Source organism: Gossypium arboreum, chromosome 4, assembly GCF_025698485.1.
Source record: "Gossypium arboreum isolate Shixiya-1 chromosome 4, ASM2569848v2, whole genome shotgun sequence".
Lineage (NCBI taxonomy): Eukaryota > Viridiplantae > Streptophyta > Magnoliopsida > Malvales > Malvaceae > Gossypium > Gossypium arboreum.
The window spans coordinates 38,254,745-38,275,911 of NC_069073.1; the positions used below are offsets into that span (position 1 = coordinate 38,254,745).

The 21,167-nt window shown below is 33.2% G+C and overlaps 2 protein-coding genes across 6 annotated transcripts; one reads left to right on the forward strand and one right to left on the reverse strand.

The window, feature by feature from the left end:
- The first annotated feature begins 4,072 nt into the window (after window positions 1–4,072).
- On the forward strand, window positions 4,073–20,361 carry LOC108460369 (ubiquitin C-terminal hydrolase 12). 5 transcript variants are annotated; one of them, XM_053027158.1, is made up of 34 exons: window positions 4,109–4,154; window positions 4,269–4,300; window positions 4,583–4,646; window positions 4,854–5,001; window positions 5,111–5,268; window positions 6,539–6,804; window positions 6,892–7,110; window positions 7,202–7,310; window positions 7,402–7,517; window positions 7,759–7,857; window positions 8,468–8,577; window positions 8,735–8,809; window positions 9,330–9,408; window positions 9,506–9,652; window positions 9,740–9,820; window positions 9,906–10,025; window positions 10,613–10,735; window positions 11,130–11,207; window positions 11,300–11,388; window positions 11,465–11,573; window positions 11,662–11,730; window positions 11,798–11,908; window positions 13,615–13,670; window positions 13,755–13,932; window positions 14,031–14,132; window positions 14,234–14,305; window positions 17,618–17,683; window positions 17,842–17,907; window positions 18,619–18,705; window positions 18,848–18,964; window positions 19,573–19,647; window positions 19,762–19,845; window positions 19,980–20,052; window positions 20,257–20,361. In XM_053027158.1, exons 2-33 carry the CDS (start codon window positions 4,271–4,273, stop codon window positions 20,019–20,021), a joined length of 3,345 nt encoding a protein of 1,114 aa, XP_052883118.1. In that variant the 5' UTR covers window positions 4,109–4,154; window positions 4,269–4,270; the 3' UTR covers window positions 20,022–20,052; window positions 20,257–20,361. The 5 variants fall into 5 exon arrangements, with proteins under 5 accessions (XP_052883115.1, XP_052883116.1, XP_052883119.1 ...); XM_053027155.1 differs by having other exon boundaries at window positions 4,073–4,300; window positions 20,254–20,361; XM_053027156.1 differs by having other exon boundaries at window positions 4,073–4,300.
- On the reverse strand, window positions 15,121–17,331 carry LOC128291778 (uncharacterized). Its single transcript, XM_053027160.1, has 2 exons — window positions 15,952–17,331; window positions 15,121–15,601 (listed from the first exon to the last, which is right to left on the reverse strand). The coding sequence occupies exons 1-2, from the start codon at window positions 16,766–16,768 to the stop codon at window positions 15,567–15,569; spliced, it is 852 nt and encodes a 283-aa protein (XP_052883120.1). The 5' UTR covers window positions 16,769–17,331; the 3' UTR covers window positions 15,121–15,566.
- Window positions 20,362–21,167: the final 806 nt, after the last annotated feature.

Genomic DNA, 21,167 nt, shown 5'->3' on the forward strand with positions numbered 1-21,167 from the left:
TTTGATTCATGCTTATAATGTTTGTGCCTTAATTGATCATGTTTTCAATAAAAATCAAGTCTGTATTTCGTTCATACGTGATTGAAATGCACCTAAGTTAGCTGAGCAATCCTAACCAGGCGACGACTAGTGGACACATAATTGAAATGTGCATGCTCAATTTAGATCGTAACCTGATTAAATTGCGGGTTGCATAACAACTCTAACCAAGCTCTGTTATCTGCATAGTTGTTAGATTTGTGTGATTAAACTGTTTCAAACCTAACACGTCCCTGTTACCTCGTACGAATACTAAGAAACCCTTAGTAAATAAGGATCAATAAAATGCATATTTACTAAGTAAAGGATTCTGAAAGGACCTAGCGTGGTTTCCAAACTCATGAAAGATCGAGTTACCATAGAATGTTTTTCTGAATGTTATTAAGCATGTTGATAATAAATTGAGTTTAATTAAAGTAATTGTCCTAGTTTATTTATGTTATAATTGTGTTTAATTTTGTTAAAATCTATTCCATTCATATAGTTTGCATATTTAGGATAATTTGCATTGGGGATCATTGTATTTAGTTTAATAAATTTAATTTTAATCATCACTTCTCAATCATATTGTGTTTTTATTTACCAAGTTGTTAATATAATTTTACAATTAAGTGATTTAACACAAATACAATCCATGTGGAGACGATAACTCGATACTTACTTATTACTTGATAACAATTGTGTACACTTGCACAAACCTACGCGTTACAGTAGTTTTACAAAAAAAAAACTCGAGCACGTATTTCAAGGATCGTTATTCCATAGGGATTGATAAAGAATTATGAAATAGTTATATGATCTACTAGTTTAGTGATTACCAATCTAGTCAATTTAAGAATTATTAATGCAAATCAATTCAAATTCATGAAAGCTAATCTAGATTATCTACTGTATGAACTAATCTAGTTGTCCTCTTACTTGTCTTAAACTATGTAATTAGTGAAGTAATGGTTGATTGGTTAACTAGTTATTAATGAGGCTAACATACATGTCTCGATTAATTTAATTGCCATTGCTAAGTAGAAATATCCTCTCGATCTCATCCTAACTTAAAATCTACGGCTTAGGATCTCTCGATCTCACCTAGTTCATAGCTCACCTCTTGGTCTCGCTATTCGACATGATTGTGTTAACACTCTACTCTATAAATTTATCTCTCAGTTTCACCTATCTAGATATTCAACTAGAGGTATCAATTCTAGCTTAATAAGCATAGAAACACAATGAAACAATCAATTGATCATCAACATATATATTAACAACACTTAGTCACTAGCATTCTAACCAACCATCAATAAAATCTAGCACATCATGGTAATCACAAACAAACAATAGTTCTGAACAATCAATCAATATAAGGAATTAAGCACAAGTTTAGAAATGCTCAATCATGGAGAAATGTCTAAATCAAAGCTAGAGTTTGCACCAATCTCCATTTACATTGTCATCAACAAGAAAGAAATGAAGCAACTACAACAACAAAAAAAACTTTTACAAGTTTTCTCTATAAAAATCCTTTTGAAATTGAAAATTCTCTCTAAAAATTCTAAGTTCTTTTTCTCTTTTCTAATTCTAATTTATATGGTAATAAGCTAAATCACTAAGGGGTCCTTACTGAGAAATAGACTTTTCAAAGGCTGGAAGTTAGAATTCCACTAAAATGCCCTTGGATAACCATCACTTGATTTAAAATTTATAGAGTGATGTCGTGACCAATAATATCACGGTGTCGCAAAATTGGTGAGTGACTTCTCTCTGGTTTGGTTCATGGCATTGACGTCTTGACCTCAAGATTCACATGTTGCAACCTAGCGATCTGACGTTGTGACTTTAACCTTTTCCACGTCACGGTGTCACCTATTGTCTACACCATCTTCAAGCTAAGCTCATCCAATGTTGCAACTTCAAAGGTTTCATATTGCGGTGTTGCCTTGAAAACTCTATCCATTCATTTCCAAATAGTTTGTTAAGTGTGACCTAACTTCCATCTACGTCGTGACCTCCTAGCTGATCATCTCAAGGTATTTTTTGATAGTCCTTCATGTTGCAACTTAAAGAATCATCACGTTGCAATGTCAGTCTTTGTTCCACCAACTTCCAAGCCTTATATGCTTTGGTCTCCTAGCTTTCATAAATAGACAAATTAAGCACCATAAGTATCATGAACCACCTAAAACTAAAACAACATTAAAGACACTAAAACAAGCGTAAAAACATAACTAGTCCTACATGCAACACATTAAACTACTAAGCACTAAATTACTCAAATTCACTAAAAAACCAAGCTAAAGCAAGTATGACACCACCTTAATTGCATATGACAATTTAGCACACATCACCCAGGCTGATCCAAATTCGAAAAAAATTGAACTTGAAAAAGAATCAAATTTGAAAGAGTTCGAGCCTGAAAAAATCCGAGCTCGAGAAAGCTCAAGCTCAAGGAAATTTGAATACAAGCCTAAAAAAGTCTAAACCTGAAATAATTCAAATCCGAAGATAGCTTGAATTTGCTGGGTTGTCACCTTTACCTAAAAATTGAAAGGTTTTTTTTTTCTTGTATAAAATAATTTTATTATTTTCATATGTTATTGATAATCGGATTGCAACCTTTTATTTCTTTCTTTGCAAAATTCCATTTAATTTAATATAAAAATAAAAATAGTTATATTATTATAATTAGACTTAAAATTTTAATTATTAAAACGAATATATACATTGTCCAAGCACTTTAAAGTTATGAAATTATAATTTTTTTACCGCACATTATAAAACGGTAACTACAACAAGAGCTCTTTACATGAGAACTAAATGAATTAGAGGCATTTTATCAAAAGCAAAGCTTGACAACCATTGATGTTTACAAAGCGTTTATTTACTTGTACATATTTCACCACTTTGCCATAGACACAAAAACCTTTTATTTTATTTTATCAACGTTTAAGTTTTCACTACTCTTTTTATTTATTTATTTATTTATTTATCCTTCATTAATTTAGTTCATTAAATGAATCCAAATTTGAAGTGAGTAAAGATAAAAAGAAAAATTAGTGGCTTTGGGTATGTTTAAGGAAAGAAAAGAAAGGCTGAAATACATATCATAAAATAAAATTGAGAGAAGATTCAAGAATTTCTTTTATTTGTTTGTAGGTCATGTATTCGCTGAAAGTTGCTCATATGTTAAGGTTTATGAGCTTCTTACAAAGGATGTCACAGCTTTAATGGTTTATTTATCCTAATGATTTTAGGACAACATTTGCGTAGAACAAACGAGCATGAACAAGACCTTCAATATGAATGGTTCAAGAAACGGTCCAAGAATTATTTATCCAATTCTTCATGATATATTTCAGACAATAATATAAATCAATTAATTTTATTCATTCATATTTCAAAATTGAAGCTTTGGAAATCCATCATGAAGAAATTAAGGACCTTTTTCGAGACAAAGAATCAGAAATTGTAGAATTTTTAATAAAATTATAATTTTCTTCTAAAAGAAGACTCACTAAAATCTAACACAAATAAAAATACATATGATAATAACAAATCAGGCTTGTTTGTGGACAGATTCAAACATGTATGCAAGGGCCAACATTGTGTAATAGAAATGATCACATGATTTATCATAAAAATTTTATTATTTTAAGTTATATTTTGCTCTTTCTTTAAAAATGATTAATTTTATATATTAAATTAAATGTAAATTTATCATTAAATTAATTATTTATATTAAAAATTTTATTTATTTATATTATTAAAAATTAATATTATTAGCGGAATAATTCAACAGTACCATATGACATACAAAAATCAATGAATAAAATTTTAAAAAATTATCAATTCACTTTTAATCTAATAAATAAATATTAATTTAGTTATTTTTAATTAGAAAGAATACAATGACTCCATGTAACCTTTAGGCCCCTACCTCAAATAATTCCCACGTCACCAATTCATTTCTGATATGTTTTTCTTCCCAAAACAACCCCCGCTCAATCCATAAAACCTCGATAATACCATTACGTTCAACTAAAACTCAAATTGCCACCACTACCACTCTTCTATACTGAGTGGCTTTGCAGTGTCCGCTTCTTCCCTTCCCGTCCTCAGCTTTTGTCGAATTTCACTCTCTTCTTTAATTTCTCTCTCTCTCTCTCTCTCTCTCTCTCTCTCTTTTAGTTTCTTTTATTTTTTCTAATTTTCTGATCAAACGATTCACATCTCTCCAGCCATGACTATGATGACGACTCCGCCGTTAGATGTACATAACACTCTTTCCTCTCTTCACTTTCAATAGTTACTTCAATAATTATTTTGTTCTTGAATTTCTCTCTTGGTGGATGTGCTTAAAGGGATTACTTTTTGTTTTCTCAAGTTATTTATTTTTAAATTGACAAGTGATTAATTTTTTACGTGAATTTCGTGACAATTTTTTTCTGAATGCATTGAGAGGCTTGATTATTAGGGTTTTGATTGAGAGAGTTAGGGTTAGGTTTTGGTTGTTCAGAGTTTTGATTGTTTTAAACTTTGGATTTTGGAACAGCAAGAAGATGAGGAGATGCTCGTGCCGCATTCTGATGTAGTCGATGGAACTCAGCCAATGGAAGGTTTGTTTTTTTTATAGAAATTTTTAGTTCACTCTAATTCGCGTTATTGATTTTATAATCTTAGGTTGATCCGGAAGTTGGGTTTTTCTTTCTTTTATTTATTTATTTATTGTAATTATGGAGTGATTTAGTATGGAGTAATAATTTGATTAGTCAGGTTGTTAGGGTTTTGATTTTTTATTGATTTTATGATCTTGATTAATTTAGTTGCTCAAGTTGAGCCAGCTAGTACGGTTGAGAATCAGCAAGTGGAGGAGCCTCCATCAATGAAATTCACTTGGACAATTGAGAATTTTTCTAGGCTCAACACCAAGAAGCATTATTCAGATATATTTGTTGTTGGTGGTTACAAATGGTAAATGGTGATTTTTCTTTGTGTTGTCATTATTGGAATATCTTTTATTTGGTGTGCTGCAGACTGTATGTAATAGATTTTTGGTTGTCGGGTTGATTCTTCTGTGCAGGAGGATACTAATTTTTCCAAAGGGAAACAATGTGGATCACTTGTCTATGTATCTGGATGTTGCGGATTCTTCCGCATTGCCATATGGTTGGAGTAGATATGCTCAGTTTAGCTTGGCGGTAGTTAATCAAATCCATCACAAATATTCAATAAGAAAGGGTATTCTTACTGTTACTGGGTTTGTCGTTTTGTTATTTATGACAACAGCATTTAATGGGAAAATTCCACCCTCTTTGTTACTTTATATTGAAGTTTCAATTTAAAGCAATCTTTCATTGCCTAGAAAGAATTTGTTTATTGTCTTTTTACTCAATGCGTGATTGAGCATTTTGTTATATGGTGTTCATTCGTTGGACTTGTAACAATCGACAATGATTTAGCATGTAAACTTGTTTCAGCTGCACGTATTCTCTTTGGCTAGAAACAACTACAAGCAGCTCCATTATTTGATATTTTTTTTTCTATTTATGGATACCTTTATTGTTTGTTTCACTTGGATGTTTAGGGAATTTGATTAGAAAGGGAGTTGGATATTAAGAAGAATGTTTTAATATTTATAAAATTCCAAATTAGAGAGATTTTGATGATAATGAAATTTTCGTGGTGATGATACTTAAGTTGACTTATTGCTCAAAAGGTTAGGTTCTTCCTTCTGTGATAGCGAACATTTGTGGTATGCTATCAAAACTGTTTTATTTCTTTCTATAGATTAGCAGTTTCCTTTTAACATTCTAGCTAATAGTACTTTTATTGATTATTTTTATAATATTTAGACAGAAAGTTATTAATGGGATGTCAACTTAATTTGTTTTGCGTCCTTCCTCATTAACTTTCTTCCACAAGCTTTCTGTTCCAAATTGGGTAATAAAATTACTTTTGTTTTATGTAACATTGCCTTGTTCTATACTTCTACCCTTTCTCTTTTCAAGTAGGTTTATTTTTGGAGTTTGATTTTTAGTGACAATTCTAGTATTATGTTGGCCTGCTTTGCTTGTATCTAGTTTTTGCTACTTTTATATTTCTTTTTCTGTTGACCTAATCTATATAATGTTCCAGTTGTGTTTTAAGCATTCCTGTCATTCCTATTTTATGGCAACTAAGTAATATTGCTGAACTGAAAACAGTAAGCTGTTGTTAAATTTTAAGGATGAAAGGCTTATAATATTGCAAGGTTTTCCAAAATTGTTAAATTCTTCCAGGATAGGTTAATGTTTAGGCAATTTCTCCTCTGGATTGGATCATTTTATGTTGTGTTTATTACAACAGATTTGTGTTAAGTGATTGGTGGTTGACATAAAGCGGGGAATAAAGGAACTTCCGTGATAGTCTAGATTCGTTATTGTCAATCCTATTACATAGCGGCCAAGTATTCAATATTAAAGTTTGTCCAGAACTTATTTACTGCTTTGTTTTTAACTTTTATTTGCAGATACTCAACACCAGTTCAATGCAAGAGAGAGCGATTGGGGTTTCACATCATTTATGCCTCTCAGTGATCTTTATGACCCTAGTAGAGGATATCTTGTGAATGATACTGTTGTTGTTGAAGCTGAGGTTGCTGTTCGTAAGATACTAGATTATTGGTCATACGACTCAAAGAAAGAGACTGGTTATGTTGGACTTAAGAACCAAGGGGCTACTTGTTACATGAACTCACTCCTGCAGACTCTATACCATATACCATACTTTAGAAAGGTGATGGTGTTGTTATTATTCTGTTTGGCTTGCTCTTATACTCTTCAATTGGAGTCAAACATCTCATTTTTTAATGTTCTCTTTCAGGCTGTGTACCACATGCCAACAACTGAAAATGATATGCCTATAGGAAGTATTCCTTTGGCTCTGCAGAGTTTATTTTATAAGCTTCAATATAATGACACTAGTGTCGCGACAAAGGAGTTGACCAAATCTTTTGGATGGGATACATATGATTCTTTCATGCAGCATGACGTGCAAGAACTCAACAGAGTGCTGTGTGAAAAGCTTGAGGACAAAATGAAGGTGCTGTTCTCTCTCTCTCTCTCTCTCTCTGGGTGTTTGCAGTATCACATTGTGTTACTGAATGCTGATTATTATCCTTCTCATTTTACAGGGAACTGTTGTGGAGGGGACAATACAGCAGTTATTTGAGGGTCATCATATGAACTATATTGAATGCATCAATGTGGATTACAAGTCTACAAGAAGGGAATCATTTTATGGTATTTTCTCTTTACTGACGTGTACCAATATTAGTTGAAATACTGAAATGCCCTTTAAGAGCAAAATGTAAGTGTACATATTGTGTGGCAGACCTTCAGCTTGATGTCAAAGGTTGTCGGGATGTTTATGCTTCCTTTGATAAATATGTGGAAGTTGAGCGCCTTGAGGGTGACAACAAATATCATGCTGAAGAGCATGGCTTACAGGTTAGTTACGTTTTTAGTTTTTTTGATGTGATGAAAACTGGGCCGAAAATGTCCTTGGCCCGCTTAGGGTTTAGAATAATGCATAGACAAGGCTGTTTTAACAATTTATTCCATGGTTAGACTTTATCTGCGATTTTTATCAACTTAAGCCATTCAGCTGGCACAAACTAAGGCATTCTGATTAGTTTAAATCCTAATGACATTTCTTAATTCTGTGCTGATATTCTGTTGTTCATTTCAGGATGCAAAGAAAGGTGTCTTATTTATTGACTTCCCTCCTGTTCTTCAACTTCAGCTAAAGCGATTTGAATATGATTTTATGCGGGATACGATGGTGAAGGTCAGTGTTGGAAACAATTTTTCCAATTCTGTTGGGTAACTGGGTTACTTTTGATACTGTTTGGTATTTTGCAATTTCATTCAAGGCTTTGGACTGTTATGTAATCTGCTAAGAAAACACTTCTACTGACTCCTTTATCTGCTGCACTAAATATGATCTATACATTTGAATATTAATTCTTTCATATCGGCTAAACATTTCTGTTTCCTTGTTAAGTTTCCTTATATTCCCTTTCGTCAATGTTGATTAATGAGGGTTTCATAGAAGATCAATAAATTCTTTATATGCAAAAGCTAAAATGCCTGGCTTTATTGCTTCTAGGAAAGAAAGAAATTATTTTAATAGCCATATTTCCTTTCACAATTTCTTTTACTTATTTTCTTTGTGTGGTTTAATCAACTATTACCGTCTGATCTGGTTTAATGTTTTTCCAAATGTCACTTTTATGAAACTGATTTCCTATGATAAAAATTATAGTTTTTCTCTTTCAAAGTGTTAACATCCATTTTATCTTTTTCAACAAGTTGGCATTATGGAGTTTTTCATATGAATTTAGATACTATGCATGTTAGTTTTGGCTATTTGTATTAATAGTTTCTTTGTTTTGTAGATAAATGACCGCTATGAATTTCCTCTTCAACTTGACCTTGATAGAGAAGATGGGAAGTATTTATCACCTGATGCAGATAGGAGCGTTCGCAACCTTTACATGCTTCACAGGTATTAACTTCCTCATGAATTTTCACTAATGTTTTTAATCTGTTCTTAGGTAATGCAAGTCAGTAATACATTGTTCTAGTAGTTTCCCTGCTTACCTCCCATGCTAAACAGGAGAACTTTTTTTTTCTTCTTTTGCATGTCCTGCTTTGGCTTACAGTGTCTTAGTTCATAGTGGAGGAGTACATGGTGGACACTACTATGCTTTTATTAGGCCAACCCTTTCTGACCAGTGGTAAGCAAACATTTTTGAATTAATAGTCGACTAATTTGATTACAGTATACTATTTTTTTCTTGAATTTGAACAAGATTTTCTGAAGAATGGCAAGATTGACGTAAGAACACATTTTCTCTAAGATGACTTTTCGTATTTTATTTTTCCTGTTTGGTTAGCAATTACATAGATATTGAAATAACAGCAGTATCAAACTCAAGAGTTGTTAAAGAAGTTAAATTTCTTTTGAAACTTACACTTGACATATGACTACTTTGTGAGGTTTAATTCAGGCACGTCTTAAGATTAGTATTATCTTTAGACTAGTATTCAATGCCATCACATCTAATGATATTTTGGCATTTAGTATCAGGTGCTTTTGGATTTAATGTTGGCTTTTGTTAAAGCATCACATCTAATGATATTTTGGCCTTTCGTATCTGGTGCTTTTGGATTTAATGTTGGCTTTTGTTAAAGTTTATTTTAAAATGGGGGAAAATTCATGTTAGGACCCTTTAATATATCTCTCTGTTTTGTTAGGTATAAATTTGATGATGAACGGGTAACAAAAGAAGATATGAAGAGGGTATTAGAAGAGCAGTATGGTGGTGAGGAAGAGGTAATTTTTCTATGTTCTGCTTAAAATGACCCGTCTGTTTGTGAACCATATGTAAGATTTAATTGACTTTGTTGCCTTGTTCTTTCATATTCATTAGTTGCCACAGACAAACCCTGGCTTCAATAACACGCCTTTCAAGTTTACAAAATACTCAAATGCGTACATGCTTGTCTACATACGAGAAAGTGATAAGGACAAAATAATTTGCAATGTTGATGAGAAGGACATTGCTGAACACTTGAGGGTAATTTTTTCATTTCCTTGAAATTGATGTGATCTTCCTAATGTTGACCCTGTTAATGACGATCAGTGCATTCAATGCAAATATCAGATGAGGTTAAAGAAGGAGCAGGAAGAGAAGGAAGACAGAAGGAGATATAAAGCACAGGCCCACCTTTATACTATTATAAAAGTATCTATCTGTTACAATCAAGGTTACAGCATTTATGGATATTCTTTTTTTCATGCATTTGAGTGAATATAATTAATGCATTTAGGTTGCTAGAGATGAAGATCTTCTAGAACAAATCGGAAAGGACATATATTTTGATCTCGTGGATCATGACAAAGTTAGGAGTTTCCGCATCCAGAAGCAGACATCCTTCCTTGCTTTTAAGGTACCATTTATGATTTTTTATTGCTTGTTTGCATGTATCGGACTTAAAATGTAGTCGACACAAAATAGCTGATCTGATTATTGTGGTTGATGACATTTCTAATTGTTACTTGTAATCGGAGCCTAACATCATTCTTCTGATTATCTATCTTGAATTTCAGTTTTCTTTTAAATGTCCTGCAGCATATGTCTTACATGGATATTGGAATCCAAGGATATGCAGTTCAGTTATCTAGTTAGCTTTTTAAGTTTGGGAGTTTGCCATTTGAATATTAGTCATGTTGCTGAGGAGATGGCATTTGATTGTACTAGGAGTTGGACTGCTTAATAACAAGATGTTAATCAAAAGAGAGTTTTATCTCTATTTGATTCTGAAGTCAAAGTTTGAAAATTAGACTGAATGCCTATGCATATAACATTCCTTAATTATAACTATCAAGTAATATAGATATGTCTGCTTTAGCTTAATTCATAATCTTTAGTACCATACTAGTAAACAAATGACTTTGTTTCTATCTTTGGGATTTCTTATGGGTTTCAAGTTGTTATTATTGTCTTTAATGTGTAACTTTATGAGCTTGTTCACAGGAGGAAGTTGCGAAAGAGTTTGGCATACCATTACAGTATCAACGTTTTTGGATTTGGGCAAAGCGTCAGAACCATACGTATCGGCCAAATCGACCATTAACCCCTCAGGAGGAGGCTCAATCTGTAAGTAGTTCTTTCTAGTCTTTGTGCTTTGCATCTTGTTTCTCACATTGTTTTTTGGATCATACATTTTCTGAGTTTTCTGCTTGTCTCTACTGAGATATCTTACAAGGGGGAATTCTTTGCTGGCATCTTCTATGGGAATAAAAGATTAGATGTGTTTCCAAATTTTTTTAGTTGAAGTTAAAGAAATTATGTTGACTTAAACGATGATATGTGTTTGTGTCTTATCAATGTAGTTTGTTTGTCATTTGGCAAATATTTATTGTTTAGAAATGTTTATGGTAGGAACTTTACTATGGCCAATGTTATAGGAGGCAGTAGCTGGTAAGGAGCATTGTTTGTTTCTCTATTTGATTAATCCTGTGAGTTAATTCTTTATGATTGATTAATTCAGGTTGGACAATTGAGGGAGGTTTCAAGTAAAGCCCACAATGCAGAACTAAAACTGTTCTTGGAAGTTGAGCGTGGCCAGGTAATGTTCTATTAACTTCTGTTTTGAGTTTTTAAAATGGTAAATTTTTATTCTCTCATATTCCTTTTTCCCCTTTCGTTTGATAACTTCAGGATTTACATCCTATTCCTCCACCTGATAAGACAAGGGATGATATTCTACTTTTCTTCAAGCTCTATGACCCAGAGAAAGGAGAATTGTGGTATCTAATTGTTCCTCTTTATTTTGTATATTTTGTCTACTCATACTTCCTGACAATGCAATTTGTTCTTTCGCAGTTTTGTTGGTAGACTGTTAGTAAAACTTTCTGGTAAGCCAATAGACTATATAGCGAAGCTAAACCAAATGGCTGGTTTTTCTCCTGATGAAGAAATAGAACTTTATGAGGTTTGTTGCTGCCCAACTGTGTGTTTGTATACACACGGCTATAATTTTCTTAACCAATTCTCCTACCTGGTGATTTTGTGTCTTTTAGGAAATAAAGTTTGAGCCTTGTGTGATGTGTGAACACCTTGATAAGAGATGCTCATTCCGGTTAAGTCAGGTATATTTTTCTTCAGAACATACACCCTTTTAATGTAAATTGCCAGTGACACTGTCCTTGCTTGCAGATTGAAGATGGGGATATCATATGCTTTCAGAAGTCTTCTCCAATTCAAAGTGAAGAAGCATGCCGGTGTCCAGATGTGCCTTCATTTCTGGAATATGTGCACAACCGCCAGGTATAGTCTGCTTAAACCTATTCATCTAATCTCTTTTTGATATTTTGCAGTTCATAGCTAACTGATTTTATTTTGGTAGGCTGATAGTGTTTTATTATACCCTGTGTCCTCATTTGTCTGAAGCAATAGAATTCCTCCATTTCCCCATTGGTATTAATTTATAGAACTGTAAATAAAGATTTAGAATCTAGTGCTTGAGAAAAAAAGAGATACCTGTACCCAGTTCTGTAATATTCTTTTAATTGATATGAGATCTTTCATTCTTTTAGGGTGTTAATTGATGAATAGATATTCCTTTGGTGTACTCCATTTCTTTCCCTGTTCACCAGTAGCTGCCACATGGAGTAATTAATAAACAAAATCTTTTAGGAATTATTAACTTGCCTCATTATAAGACAAGGAATGATATTCTACTTTTCTTCAAGCTTTATAACCTGGAGAAAGGAGAACTACAGTATCTAACTGCTACTGTTTATTTTGTATATCTTGTCTCCTCATACTTCTTGGCAATGCAATTTGTTCTTTTGCAGTTACACTGTGTTAACCATATCATATAAATGAAATCTAGAGGGCTTTGTAACAAAATCCAGTTTTTTTAGTAGAGTAAATACTTCTAACAATAAATACATAAATAAAAAAATCACCTTGGAAAGAACAATTTGCTAGTCCGAGTGAGAGATTAATGGAAATTATTCATGGTCGTTAATGTTTTGGAGGACGACCAACGAAATGAGAAATTATTGGAAAAAGATTGAAGGATAATTTTAGTTCGAAAATCAGAATTAATTTAAATGGGAAGCTAATTGAATCTGGATTATTAGTTTGTCAGGAAAAGTTCTCAATTTCAGCTCTGGCTTTGAACTCTTTTTTTCCAAGAAATCTTTGGTAGATAGTAGAAAATAGAAGTCTTCTCCCCTCTGCCGGGCCTGGTTCTTTCCCTATTAGTGATGCCCAGAAGAATTTCCGCACCATCCAATCTGCTTGCAATCATCTTGTGTTGATCATTTCTTTAATCTTAAATTTGCAATTTTTCTTTTACTTAATTTTACACTTCCATACATTTTCCATGTTTTTCTGATTGTTTTTCCAACCCCTATTATCTCTAAGAGAAATGTTCTATTTTGTTTTTTTACTAACAACTACAAACAAATTGTTTCCTTCATGGTGTGTTTTGGCTAAAAGGGATTTTATCATCTTTAAAAATATTAGTATTGAGGTCTTTGAAAACAGCATCTCTCACTAATTTTTTGCCTGTAATATAAGGAAAAAGTAAATTGATCTGTCTATACTTTCTTCAATTTTGGCTTATGGAGCCAGTCCTTTCTATCTCATTTTTCTAAGATGGTTAATGGAGTTTCATGGGCTAATACGGGAAGTAGGTAACACCAAAACTTTGTTTATTTTTTTTACATTACTTCATGTGGTCGCTCTTGGTGGTGAAAGCTGATGGAAATGGGGCACATTTATGAGGCAAAGGATATTAATGATCATAAAAGGAAAAGAAAAATGGTCTAACATGTCGAGAGTTGTTTATTTATTTAATTAGCTGGTTACCAAGAAAGTTAGTCAGTTTGATTCGTTCAAGACAAGAAACTTCTCAGAGGCATTTACTATTGTTAACATGATCTTTTTTTTCATACACAATTCAATTTGTGTATAGACTCTTTTAACTCGATAAGTTGCTTTTGTGATTTGATGTTACTTAGATTGTTCGTTTTCGATCATTGGAAAGACCAAAAGAAGATGATTTTTGTCTAGAGCTGTGAGTACTTCTGGTGCAAACTATTTTTCAGATTGATTATTTGCTGTCAGATACTTATACTTCAGTTTCTCTATAACATTCAAGGTCAAAGATACATACTTATGATGATGTTGTGGAAAGAGTGGCTTACAAAATTGGTCTGGATGATCCATCCAAAATCAGGCTCACATCTCACAACTGCTACTCTCAACAACCTAAGCCTCAACCTATTAAATACCGAGGAGTAGAGCATCTTTCAGAAATGTTGATCCACTATAACCAGGTAGCTCCCCTATGGGTTTGACATCTTGCTATGTTTGTTTCATTTATGCAAAAGATACTTTGACTGATATTTTTTTTTTTCTGTTTCTTCATTTACAGACTTCTGACATTTTGTATTATGAAGTTTTGGATATCCCTTTGCCAGAATTGCAAGGGCTGAAAAACCTGAAAGTTGCTTTCCATCATGCTACGAAGGATGAAGTAAGTATAGAATCTGTAGTTACTCCTTCCTATTTCCTCTTCTTTTAGGATCAATTGATATTTATGCACCTTCCTGTTATAATGCTTAGCATGATTTTCAGGTGGTAATTCACAATATTAGATTACCTAAACAGAGCACTGTAGGAGACGTGATTGATGAACTTAAGACAAAAGTAAGTTCTTGCTTCTAATTTTATATTCTAAATAATCGAAACTAAGAAGAGATGGATAGTGCTATTTGTGATGAGGAACTTGTGTGGTTCTGTTTTTGGAATGATTATTTGTTAAAAACAGGCTATTTCAATTATATTTTTCACAAGAAATTACATAAATATTTTTAGACATAGTGAGCCTAACTTAGGAAACTTTACACTAGGAAACATACTAATTTTAGGGATGCTGTACCTAAAAACAGCCCTAAAGTTAGGGATAAAATATTTACAGAATCCTATTTGATACACTCAAATATTCCTTAATTAGGAAACTGAAATCTGACACTCCCCCTCAAGCTGGGAAGTGGATATCATCCATTCTCAAATTGCTTACTAATTTCTGAAACAACTTCCCAGACAATCCTTTGGTAAGTATGTCTGCTAGTTGACCATCAGTGGACACAAATGGAGTGCAAATTAAGCCACTGTCCAGTTTTTCCTTTACAAAATGTCTGTCAACCTCAACGTGCTTCGTTCGATCATGTTGAACTGGATTATGTGCAATATTGATAGCAGACTTATTATCGTAATACAACTTCATTGGACCTTCTCCCAATATTGTTTAGGGACATTTTTTTGGAACAAAAGGGCTCTTGTAATAGCTAAAATGTGACCATTCTTTCTTTCGGCAACACCATTTTGTTGGGGTGTACTAACACAAGATGACTCATGTATAATGCCTCTTTCCAGGAAATATGTTGAGAGAAATTGATTGAAATAATCCTTGGCATTGTCTGACCTAAACCTTTTTATTTCAGCTCCAAATTGTGTTTTGATCATGTTGTAAAAGGTTGGAAAGACAGACTTTACATCAGATTTTTGTTTTAAAAGAAATATCCAAGACACACGAGTACAATCATCAATAAAGGATACAAACCACCGAGCCCCAAAAATAATTGAAATAGTGGATGGCCCCCAAACATCACTATGAATAAGAGTAAAAGGAGTGAAAGTTCTTTTACTGCTTACTGGAAAAGAGGTACGTTTATGTTTTGCAAGTTCACAGATATCACAATGAAATTTTTCAACAGCCAATCCTTTGAACAATGAAGGAAACATAATTTTAAGGACTCTAAATGATGGATGACCAAGGCGAAGGTGATAGAGCCAAATTTGGTCTTGATTGGTTTTAATAGATTCGGATATGAAAGATGAAGGTGAGGAATTCAGAGCACTAACTTCTCCACTGGATTCTTCAAGATAGTATAGGCCATTTACTTCCTTAGCATGTCCAATCATCCTCCTCGTATTCTGTTCCTGAAAAAGACATCGATTGTGATAGAAAACCACTTTACAGTTAGAGTCTTTGGTAATTCTTTGAATGGATAAAAGATTGGTAAATAGGTTTGGAACATGAAGGACATTTTTAAGAGTAAGGGTTTTGTTTATAACAATATCACCCTGACCAGCCACTGTGATCACAGAACCATCGGCTACTGTTATTTTTCTACTACTAGGGCAAGGTGTATATGAAACAAATTTTTGTGAGGAGTGGGTCATGTGGTCTGTAGCTCCTGAGTCAATGACCCAAGAACTTTTGGTGACTGTATCTGAGACTTTAGAATCTTGAGAAGAGGATATACCTGAAAAAGCCAAACTACAAGTACCTGTTGAAGAAGTTTTTTCCAATGATCCCAGCAAATTTTTTAACTTCTCAATTTCTTCTTTATTGAATTCAACAGGTGATTCCTGAGAATTATTTTTTCCATCCAGCTGTCTTGCTGTATATGCTCGTCCTTGTCCCTTTGGTTGTCCACCTTTTTCTGAAAAATTTTTATTTGTTGTTTGTGGCTTCCCATGGAGTTTCCAGCATCTTTCTTTAGTGTGACGGGCCTTTTTACAGTAGGTGCACCATACGGAATCCCTGTTAATAGGCTTTGTACGTTCTGTTTGTCTATTATCTTCACTATTTGGCTGCTCCAGGCCAAATCTCCTCTCACTTACAGCTTTTGTAACCAAGGCTGAACTATCCACTTGACTGTTCTCAACCATAACTCCTCTTCTTCCTTCCTCAGCACGAACAATTGCAATTGTCTCATTTAGTGATGGTAGTTCCTCTTTTCCAAGTACTTGAACTCTTACTGCATCAAACTCAACATTTAGTCCAGCAAGAAAATCATAAATTCGATCCTTTTCAACGAACCTTTTCAGGAGTGCTGCATGTTTACTGCACTTCATCTGAATGCACTGGTAATGATCCATCTCTTGCCATAAACTTTGCAACAGATTGGAATACTCCGTGATTGATCGACTTCCTTGCTTGGTAGATGAAATCTTAGTCTTGATTTCATAGATTTGAGCAGCATCTTGAACTTTAGAATAAGTCTGTTTCACAGCTTCCCATATTTCTTTGGATGTGTTAAGAAACATGCATGTATCACTGATTTCTGGCATCATAGAGTTCCATAACCAAGACATTACCATAGAGTCTTGTTCATCCCAAGCATCAAACTTAGGATCTCCTTCTTTAGGTCCAGTTCCGAGTAAGTGACTCAGTTTTCCTCTTCCCTTCAAGAACGTACGAACCAGTTGAGACCACTTCAGGTAATTTTTCCCATTTAGCCTGTAGGCTACTTGGATGTTCTGAAACTACTTGTTGGGTTTGAGTTGTTCACAGAAACTTCTGAGACATCCCCAGTGTTACTGATCTTGACAGTTTCAGTCATGTTTCGTTTGAACAAATTTTACAGGCTTGAGGGTTGGTTGGAATCAGGGAAAAAAATCGTCAGACAGAGAAAAAAAATCCCAAAAATCGGGCTAAAAAAGCTCTGATACCATGTTAAAAACAGGCTATTTCATTTATATTTTTCACAAGAAATTACATAAATATTTATAGACATAGTGAGCCTAACATAGGAAACTTTACACTAGGAAACATACTAATTCTAGGGATGCTGTACCTAAAAACAGCCTTAAAGTTAGGGATAAAATATTTACAGAATCCTATTTGATACACTCAAATATTCCTTAATTAGGAAACTGAAATCTGACATTATTTCCTATTTTGTCAAGAAATAACTTTTTTTCTAGCATCAAGTTATCATATAAAAAGTAACTATTGTACGAATATGCACTGAAACCAACCACAATCTTGCACATATTTCTTTATCATAAGTATGATGGATCCTTACAATGAAATATCTTGGTTTTTGTGTGTTAATTCATAATCTCCCCCTTCAAGGAGTTGTGTTTGGTAGTGTTTTCCTTATTAACTTCCCATGCAACTTGGAAGTTCATATTCAGTTAAAGCTGTGCTTTTCAATTCTGAAACAGGTGGAATTGTCACATCCAAATGCAGAGCTTAGACTGCTTGAAGTTTTCTATCACAAGATCTATAAGGTAGAAATTGGTCAATATTTGCTTGCTAGTTGTTGTAATTTCAGTTGTATGTACATATATAATTTTTATATGGTTGAATTTTAAGTGTTCTATGGAATGACAGATGCTGTAAACTTTTCTTATGTGACTCATGGTTCATGCACCTCATTTTTTTCCAGATCTTTCCACCTAGTGAAAAGATCGAGAACATAAATGACCAGTATTGGACATTGCGTGCAGAAGAGGCAAGTTTTCCTTTTTCCATCCCTTTTTAGCTGAAATTTCATGGCTAAATTGCCCTTCAACTACTGTTGCTTTTTAAGCACATATATAGAAGGGACTGCTCTTTATTGAGATTATAGGGGTATAGCTTTGGAAGTGGTTCATCAAAAGAAGTAACATACTCTATTGTTTCTACCTGAGTAGATGCAACTGGCAGTTTGTAATATTCTTACCTACATTCTAAAATGAAACAAGTAGAAAGGAAGAAATATATTTTTGTCTTTCCATTGTTTGTGTGGTAGAAAAGATGGAAAAATGGAAAAAACAAGTAATTTGCTTTTCAATCAATGCTTGATAAGTTGAAAAAGGAGAGGAAAGAAATAAAATTTTAGAAAATGCATAACTTTGTTAACTTAAATCTTACATTTTCTTTCCTCTTAACATTCCAAATTGGGATTTGTTTTTATTCATGGGGATGGAAAATGATCTTTGTTTTCTTTTCCCTCACTTTCCTTTCTTGCCCAACACTCTCAAAATCGATTTTCTTTTCTGTTTTTCATTCTCTTCTTTCCATCCATCCACTTTTCTGCTCTACCAAGCACCCTAAGAGTTTATTAATGACTAAATAAGCATCTCTGATATTTTATTATTGATGTCTGCAACATCTACTAATAGAACTAAAGTTTCTTTTCCTTTTCTTTTCTTTCTTTATTATCATTTTTATCAAATCTTAGATCCCAGAAGAAGAGAAGAACCTTGGTCCCAACGATCGTTTGATTCATGTATACCACTTCAAGAAAGAAACAGCCCAGAATCAGATGGTATTCAATATGAATGAACTGATAAATATGGATGATTTGTTTTGACTTTTTAAGATATATGGTGGAAAATGGCTATCTGTTTAATACAGTTTGGATGTTCTAGGAATTTATATTCTGTTTTTTCTTTTCCATTTCTTAACAGCAAATACAGAATTTTGGTGAGCCCTTTTTTTTAGTCATCCATGAAGGTGAAACTCTGGCTGAAGTTAAAGTGCAGATACAAAAGAAATTGCAGGTTCCAGATGAAGAGTTCTCCAAGGTATATCTTTATACATCTCTGCTATTCCATTCTTTTTTCCCTTTACTGCCATAACTTAAAAATTTAGAATTTATATCCTCTCACTTGCAGTTACACTTTTATGAAGGAAAAAAAATCTAGACTGGAGGTCGAACCAGTTGGACCTCGGATTTCCCGTTTAACTAGTTAATTGGCCAGTTCAACCATAAAGCAAATTAAAATATTAATTAAGAAAATTTCGTAAAATGTCATTATGCATATATGACTGACTACATGTATATAAGTATATTAACAACAATGTAGTGGTTCATATATGCACGATGACTATCTGTTGGGCTAAAAATGGAACAATTCCAAACATAAAAAATAATAAATTAAAGGTTCCGTTCTTTTGGTTTTTTCCTGGTTTATCCAGTTCCCGATTTCTCTATTTCTACTGGTTCATCAAATTGTGGTTAAACATATGAGGTTGAACTGCTGGATCAGCCAGTCTCTAGTTCAATTGGCCAGTCTGGTCTGATTTTTTTATCATTGCTTTTCAGGCATGTACACACACTATTATGAATATGGAATTCTGAGCCCAGTTTTTGACTTGTCTCTCTTTATATTTTTCCCATTTCATTGTACAGTGGAAGTTTGCATTCATGTCATTGAGTCGACCAGAGTATCTACAGGAGTCGGACATTGTGTTCAATCGCTTTCAGGTATGTCTTGATTTCTTCTTTATCGTGTTTCTGCACGTTGGATCACTAATTTGTTATAAATTTCATATATTTATGCAAACTGACTGGTGTTTTAATTTGTGCTGTGTAATACAGAGAAGAGATGTTTATGGTGCTTGGGAGCAATACCTTGGGTTAGAGCATAGTGATAACACTCCTAAGAGGGCTTATGTAAATCAGGTAAAATGCAACAATCAGTCCCAACGTTCTATGCTAAGTAACATGCATATTCTAGAATATGTTTTAGTTGCCGTTTTTATTATTTATTTATTTATTTCTAATTGTATGTTGGTGGGCATATATAAAAAATGCAGAACCGTCACACATACGAGAAAGCAGTTAAAATATACAACTAGGAGAAAGCTAATTTGATAGAGAGATTAGCAGGTAAGTTAGTTGATGTGGAGATACCCTTTTCCTTACAAATGATGGCATTGTAGATATCATCATTATTATGATTTTGGAGGAAACCGTTGTTGCTTACAGATAATTTACCCAGTAGGGTTTGATTATTGTTTTTTTGTAGGATAAAATAATATAAATATCAATATATGATATAGTTTTGTTTTCGTTCTTTATGTAATTTAGCAGAACATTGGGAGAGTTTGACGGGATGAATATCGTACCGGCCTCATCACATTCTTTTCCTTCTTTGTTATTATTAATACTAGGAGAATTAGTGCTTAAGGATTTAAAGCGTGCGTGGAATGTGTACAGCTCCCCGTTTCTATGCTTAGTTTATGACATCCTACACTTACATGTCATCATTTCATCTGTTAAAGTTTACCACAAGTTCTTGTGTCATATCATAAAATTCATTTTAGTAGTTCATGTACATTTGAAAATCTGGCATTTTAATCCCTACATGAGTGCACAAATGGATTTGACTGTAAATTAAATATAAAAGGTAAAAACAGTTTTGAAGAATGAGAAGAGATAAGAAACTTATTTTTCTTTTACGACTTATATTTGTTTTTTGTACGTTTGTAGTTTGGTTCATGTCACCTGCCACTGTCCTTTCATTTGTGTTTAAGACCAGCAAGCTCTTTAATTTGATTTAAGGTCACGTTAGTCACTGTTAAGTCATTATTTCATTAACTGCAAAGTAAGCGTGCAGGGATTAAAATGTTAGTTTTTCAAATGTACAGGGACTAAAACGAAACTTGTTGAAATGGTATTAAAACTTGTAGTAGACTTTAACCTATTTCAACCTTGAGGAGTCTAAAATGAGCTTTTTGAAATGTACTAGAACTTCTAGTATACTTTGAGAGCTCTAAAAACTTCCGCGACTATGCAATAAATTTTTTCTTTATGTAAATACAAGTTTTTTGTTTTTGTTAAATTAAACCATGGTCATATCTAAACTTGTTCATAGGTTGGGTTACCTAAGCTTGAAGTTTTGCCTGAGATTTGAAATTTGAGTTCGAAATGGACTTGAACATTCTAGGTTTGAGTTTAGTTTAATTTGATCTGTTTCTAAATTCATAATATTTTATATTATG

Excerpts from the sequence above, each read along its gene's own strand:
- LOC108460369 (XM_053027155.1), top strand. The coding sequence starts at position 4,271 with ATGACTATGATGACGACTCCGCCGTTAGAT. Across the intron at positions 7,858-8,467 it reads TGCGGGATACGATGGTGAAG|ATAAATGACCGCTATGAATT; the intron begins GTCAGTGTTGGA and ends TTTGTTTTGTAG. Across the intron at positions 14,306-17,617 it reads TTGATGAACTTAAGACAAAA|GTGGAATTGTCACATCCAAA; the intron begins GTAAGTTCTTGC and ends ATTCTGAAACAG.
- LOC128291778 (XM_053027160.1), bottom strand. The coding sequence starts at position 16,768 with ATGGTAATGTCTTGGTTATGGAACTCTATGATGCCAGAAATCAGTGAT. Across the intron at positions 15,602-15,951 it reads GGAAAAAACTTCTTCAACAG|GAACAGAATACGAGGAGGAT; the intron begins GTACTTGTAGTT and ends TGTCTTTTTCAG.